At 38.4% G+C, this 7087-nt stretch overlaps 1 protein-coding gene across 1 annotated transcript; it reads right to left on the bottom strand.

The window, feature by feature from the left end:
• Positions 1-1438: 1438 nt before the first annotated feature.
• On the bottom strand, positions 1439-6628 carry LOC124634140. Its single transcript, XM_047169563.1, has 2 exons — positions 6346-6628; positions 1439-5460 (listed from the first exon to the last, which is right to left on the bottom strand). The coding sequence occupies exons 1-2, from the start codon at positions 6626-6628 to the stop codon at positions 1439-1441; spliced, it is 4305 nt and encodes a 1434-aa protein (XP_047025519.1).
• Positions 6629-7087: the final 459 nt, after the last annotated feature.

Raw genomic sequence — 7087 nt, 5'->3', positions numbered from 1 at the left:
ATAGAATAGAATAGAATAGAATATTTTTATTTGTAAAACATAGGTATTGACAAAATAAAGATCTTACGTATGTATAATTAGAACGCTATGTTTTGTCATTACGACGTACAAATGTAGTAGAGAAGAAAAAAAAAAAAAAAAAACTTAACATTAAATTGACAAACAAAAATAGTAATTAAATCATCAGAAAACAAAATAAACAACAATAAATACAATTCACAGAGACATATCATTCAAATATTCATCCAAAGAGTAGTAACATTTTTCGGTTAATACTGCCTGAAGAGCCCTTTTGAATTTACTAAGAGGTAGATCTCGGATTAAGGTGGGAATTTTATTGTAAATTCTTGGAGCCAAACCAAAAAAGCTCTTTTTGAGTAAAGCGGTCTTACAATTTACGTGACATAATTTATTTATGTATTGTGAACGTGTGGGCATTTTTTTAGCATCAGATATTTTCAGAAATAGTTGTGGATTACACTTGACAAACAGTGCGGTTTCTAAAATGTAAAGTGAAGGAAAAGTTAGAAGTTTATATTTTTGAAAATATGGTATGCAACTGTCTGTAGTTTTAAGACCACACATTGAACGAATACATCTCTTCTGCATCCTAAAAACCAGCTCTCTATCAGTTGACTGTCCCCAAAATATTAACCCAAATCTCAAAATTGAAACTACCAGTCCGTGATATGCAGTTATTAAAGTTTCTATATTTACTTTTTTAGATAGCTGAAAAAGAAGATATGCAGCTTTATTTAGGCGTTTACAAATTTCATCCGAATGAGGTTTCCAATTTAATTTACTATCAATTGTTATACCTAAAAATTTTACGTTATTAACATCATCTATTTTAATATTATCATATTCAACATTAATATCTGAGATTTTACATCTTTGATTGAAATGCATAATTTTAGTTTTCGTTAGATTAATAACAAGATTGTTGCTATTGAGCCAAGCTATTATTTCACTTAGTGAGCTATTGTACGAGACCGAGGGTCGACTTGGGAGGGGATGGCAATTAAATACTGTTATTATTAATTTACAAGTATATTGCCTATTTCAATGCTCGCGTTTTGATCTCACAAAAAAAAATAATATTCTAACTTACATACGTATTTGCTTGTAACGAAACCATAGCGCGATCTAATTCGACGACAACGCCATCTATCGAGGTATGCGACAATTTTATTGATTTAAATACGAATGTGAATATTTCACGCTATGATTTCGTTACCCAAACATACCGCCCACCAAGGACATTGTGCAAAATGTCCTTATTACTGGCCGCCCACCATGCCAACAATGGCATGTTATGACACAAACAACTATGCAATAGCTTAAAAATATAAACCAATAATATTATTAAACTTACAATACAAAAATCACATAAACATTAACTTAAAACACAAACTTAAACTTTATAACATATCTGACTTTACTTGGCCATTGGCAATACACATAACTTAGACACAGGTCTTTTAATAATTGAGGCCTTCGTGCGTAAAGTTACTACCCGCGCAATTCCGTCAGGTCCACAATGCTTCTGCTCAATCCTTCCCAATAACCATTTTCCGGGAGGCATGTCGTCCTCCTTGACTAATACTACCGTTCCAACAGATGGTTCAGGAATTTGGTGAGCCCACTTGCGTCTTTGTAAAAACTGATGTAAATAATCATGTGACCAACGTCGCCAGAACTCCTGCATCATTCGCTGTTGGAGCTGCCAGCGTTGTAAACTGCTAATATTCGCTTTTTCATAATTGGAGTCCGGAACTAAAACCGCTGGCTCTCCAATCAGAAAATGAGCTGGGGTCAATATATCGACCTTATCTTCATCCTCAACATATGACAACGGCCTCGAATTGAGGCACGCTTCAACCTGGGCCAGCACCGTAGCCATTTCTTCATACGTCAGAGTTGTGTTACCGATAATCCTCTTTAAGTGGTACTTAGTGGACTTTATTCCTGCCTCCCAAAGACCACCAAAATTTGGTGCATGAGGAGGAATGAAGTGCCATTCCGTGCCATTTGTAGCAAGATACTCTGCTAATTCGGCGTTAAAATTAGATTTTTCGGCATTGTATAAAACAAGTAATTCACGCGCAGCACCTACAAAATTTGTACCGTTGTCGCTGTACAACTCGGCGCAGCGACCACGCCTAGCTACAAATCTTTTATACGCAGCTAAGAACCCCTTGGTACTCAACTCGCTAACTACTTCTATATGAACTGCTCGAGTAGACATGCATATAAAGAGTGCAATGTAACCCTTATATGATTTGTTCCCACGCCCTTTCGATACTCTTATATTTATGGGTCCTGCATAATCCACTCCTGTACATAAAAAAGGTTTATTTGGTGTTACACGTGCTGATGGTAGTTGCCCCATAAGTTGAGTTCGAGTTTTGGCTGCATACCTAATGCATGTAACACAGTTCCTCACATATTTTTTGGCTAGCAATTTAACCCCGATAATCCAATACTTGGATCTTAAATATGTGACCATAAGCTGCGGGCCCCCATGCATGGTTTTTGCATGAGCCTCAGCAACCAGAAGCTGACTCAAAAAAGATTCTTTTGGCAAGAGGATTGGGTGTACGCGATTCTGATCCAATTGAGACATGTCTAGTCTTCCTCCAACTCTTATAATTCCATCAGAATCAATAAAGCTATTTAACGACTTCAGATTACCCTTTTTCTTACTATTCTTTGATTCCTTCAATTCTTCCGAAAAATCCTCTTGGCATCTTTTTATGCAAGTGTTCGTAGCATCGTCCAGCTCCTGCTTTGTTAATTCCTTTGTGCTATGTTTATTAGTTGCATTTTTCCTCAGATTCAGAAACCGCTTGCAGTACGCTATGACTCTAATTAATTTTGACAACTTCGAAAACTTATTCCAGATGGTAATTGTATCTAACGCAGTCGTGTGCACCTTGACTTCTTCCAAATGTGTTGCGAGATGCTTCGGTCTTTTATATTCAATCACTTCCTGTCGCAACAGATCCGGACCATTCCACCATATAGCCGTAGATTTTAATTCAGATGGGCACACACCACGGGAAGCGCAATCTGCAGGATTTTCTTTAGATGACACGTGTGACCAGTGGTAAGTATCCACGATGTTTAAAATATCTGAAGCACGATTGGCTACAAACGTCTTCCAGCGGCTCGGATGACTATTGAGCCAAGCCAGTACCACTTCACTATCTGTCCACGCATGCCAATCACACTTCTGGATACCCATTACATCTCCTACTTCAGCCATTAATTTGGCCAGAAGAACGGCCCCACATAGTTCGAGCCTTGGTATAGACACTTGTCTAATTGGTGCCACCTTTGTTTTCGACGTGACCAGAGAAATGTTAATTTTTCCCTCGTCATCTATAACTCTGAGATAAATGACAGCTGCATATGCCATTTTGGAAGCATCAGAGAAGCCATGGAGTTCCTGCTTTACGTTAGCGACAATATGCAGCCATCGTGGGATTCTAACCTCGCCCAAGAAAGGTAAGTTGCGATGGTAAGTAGCCCATTCCTGTACTAAATTATTAGGAATTTCTTGATCCCACTCTAAACCTGCTAACCACAATTTCTGAATAAATATTTTGGCTAATACAATACTAGGCGCTAGCCACCCTAATGGGTCAAACAACCGCGCTATTTCGGCGATAATTTTTCTTTTTGTTATAGGTGCAGTGACCGGCAGAAGTTTTACGGCATATTGGAAGACGTCATCACATGAGTTCCAGGTAAGTCCCAGTATTTTTGTAACCTCGTCAGTTTTTATCTTTAGTTCGTCATTTGTAGTACACTTACCCTCCCTGATTTTATCTAATAATGCCTTGCTATTACTCCTCCATTTTTGCAAGTAGAAGCCACCTTTAGCTAAAACTTCGTTCATCTCTATGTAGATTTTGTATCCCTCTTCTGTAGTATCCGCTCCCGTCATCAAATCATCCATGTAAAAATCATTAAGAATTATCTTCTCCACCTGCGGCTTATCCTTACATTCATCATACGCAACTTGATGTAATGCACGAACCGCTAAGTATGGTGCTGATGCGGTACCAAAAGTGACGGTCATCAACTCGTATTCTTCTATTTCCTTTCCAGGATCGTCTCTCCAGAGTATCCGTTGATACATTGTATCAGAATTATCAAGCAGTACCGCTCTATACATTTTGATGACGTCGCTGACAAGACATATCGGATGGGTTCTCCATCGCATAATCGTATGACGGAGTTCAGCTTGTAACGTCGGACCAATTAATAAGTTGGCATTAAGTGACATTCCCATTGTTCCTTTGCAGGAAGCATCAAATACGACACGCACTTTCGTCGTTTCCTTATCCTCCCGGATGACGGCGTGATGAGGTAAGTATATTGCTTTACTATTATCCTTTTCCTTTTCTGTAATCTTTCTCATATGCTTCAAATCTAAATATTCTTGCATAACCTTAGCATAATCTTCTCTTAATGTACTGTTCTTCTTTAACCTTGTCTCTAAACTCTTCAGTCTTTTTTCAGCAATGCACTTAGACTCGCCAACCTTACTGACCGGGTCAGAATCACGCAGCGGCAGTTTTACAATGTATCTGCCCATGCTATTCCGCTTTGTGGTAGCCGTAAATATTTTTTCACATTTAATTTCATCCTCCGTGAGTATCTTCTTTGTTCCAGATGGTTCAGCTTCCAACTCCCAAAATCGTTTCAACATGTCATCGGCTTGAACACTGGAGTGCATCACGGCAATGTGTGAATGAACATTTGACTCAGGATCCACTTCACAAGATCCCGACAGTATCCATCCAAAACTAGTATCTTGCGCCAATAGAGTTCCAGTTATATTTCTTTTAATGCCCTCCTGGATAATTTGACTGTAAACCTCAGCACCCAATAAAATATCAATTTTATTAGGTTTGTGGTATTCAGGATCAGCCAAATCATCCTCGGTCAAATCTATCCATTCTATCCTGGCTACTCTCGTAGCTGGAAGAAGGGCGGTGACCGACTTCAGTACGTAAACATTAACCCCTACCTGGAAATTCGGATCTATTCTTGACCTCAACTTAATATCAACAGTGAACTTAGACGTTACACTTTTTTCACCCCCTACACCTAATACAGTGTGCCTTGATGGCTTTTTCTTCAATCCTAAATATTGGACTGTGGACTCCGTAACGAAAGAACCCTGTGACCCTTGGTCTAGCAAAGCCCTAATGACCTGATAATTCCCTTCTTTCGACTCAGCTTTAACCAAAGCCGTAGTTAAGAGCACAGTTTTCTGACCTCTTCCTGTCGAAAGACATGACACTATCGGTTTGCTTGACCCCTCCGCTTGAACGGTTATTTCACTACTATTTTTATTTGTATCCTCCTTCACCGACCTACCAGCAGACGATGAGGCTTCCTCGCGAGCATTATTATTAATTTCCCCAACACCAGACCCCGAAACACCTGTTGGGTGTAATAACGTGTGGTGGCGGCGTTTGCACACTTGGCATCTAAGAGTGTTTCTACAGGCTTTTGCAGAATGGTTATTGAGAAGGCAAACAAAACACAACTTATTTTCCAGAGCAAAATTACGACGGGCATCGTTAGTTTCTTTACCGAACTTTTTACATAAATATATTTTATGATCTTCAGAACAATATAAACAAGACGCAGTGTGATCAGCATTTTTTTTAACAATGTGAAAAGACTTGGTAACTTTCTTATCACTATTATTTAACTTAGTTTCTATATTTTCTAGACCTCTGAATCGACCTGTTAAGAACTCCGAGAACTGAACAAAAGTTGGTAAATCATCAGATGGCTCTGAGGCTACCTTCAACTCCCAGGCCTTTCGAGTATCTTTATCTAATTTTATACTTATAATATGAATAATCAATATATCCCAGGATGAAACATCAATACCTAGATTTTTTATTGACTCTAAGCAATCTGACGTTGTACTTATAAGTTTCTTAATTTCAGTAGCCGATTCAGACACTAAATTCTTTTGACTTAACAAACGTTTCAAGATGCCGTTAGCTAAAAACCGTTTATTATTGTACATACTGTCCAACTTTTCCCAAGCAATTTGATAACTATCGGACGACATTTTAATATTTCGCAATAGCTGTTCAGCTTCTCCTGTCAAATGACCTCGGAGATAGTAAAACCTTTGGGCATCATCTAGGGCCTTGTTTTCGTGCACAAGACCTAAAAACAAGTCCCTAAATGTCTGCCACTCCGTATAATTACCCGAAAACATAGGAATTTTTATTTCAGGCAACTTGAAACGTGTAGCTGAACTTTGACCAGATACAACAACACTTTGTTTATTCGAATTTAATTTACATAACATCTCTTTTAAATCAGTCTTATATTCTACGTACAACTCTTCTACATCATCATATATTGCATTTTTGTGGTAGTCTGAACTATACAAATCTGATCTCTTGACTTGACTTATAATTTTAGTATGAGTGTCTGAAAATAGAGACCACTGTTGTTCTAAATTATCTAGCCTGGTTTCCACATAAGAAGTCGTTAATCTTTCCTTTGGGGACTTCTTAAAATTAGCCTTAGCTCTTAACATTTTGGCTTTAATATCATCTTGCAGATCACTAAACGCTTCCATTATGTAATAATAAAACGTAAACAACTATTTGAACAACAAGTACTAAACTATAACTTTAAAATTTTACAAGTCTTTAAACAGAAGTTCACTGAACCCAAAATCGGGCATGGATTCCCCGTCTCAACCACTTTTCACTTAAAACTATTACAAGTCCAAACTACTAAAAAATTTACTAAGTTAATTTATAATGGAAATTAATTTCCAATAAACTTCCACTTTTTTGGAAATTTCCAACTAATCTTCCTGATAATAATTGGAAATAATTGTACTCACGATTTATCCACTGATTCACTCACTGACACTAACTGCTGATGCCCCGTTGTGATGTCTGCGCCACAGTACAAGTGGCGCCCTCTCGTGGCCACGAGCTGCACCTCTTCTCCTCCCTTGCCTCGTCCCTCCGGTTGCTGCTGGCACCAGTAGTGCTGCACCACGCTCCACTGGATGCACCCTGCGCCA

This window comes from Helicoverpa zea, chromosome 10 (assembly GCF_022581195.2).
Source record: "Helicoverpa zea isolate HzStark_Cry1AcR chromosome 10, ilHelZeax1.1, whole genome shotgun sequence".
In the NCBI taxonomy this organism is placed as follows: Eukaryota; Metazoa; Arthropoda; class Insecta; order Lepidoptera; family Noctuidae; genus Helicoverpa; species Helicoverpa zea.
Note: the sequence above shows the minus strand (reverse complement) of the source record. Positions and strands in the feature narration are given on the sequence as shown.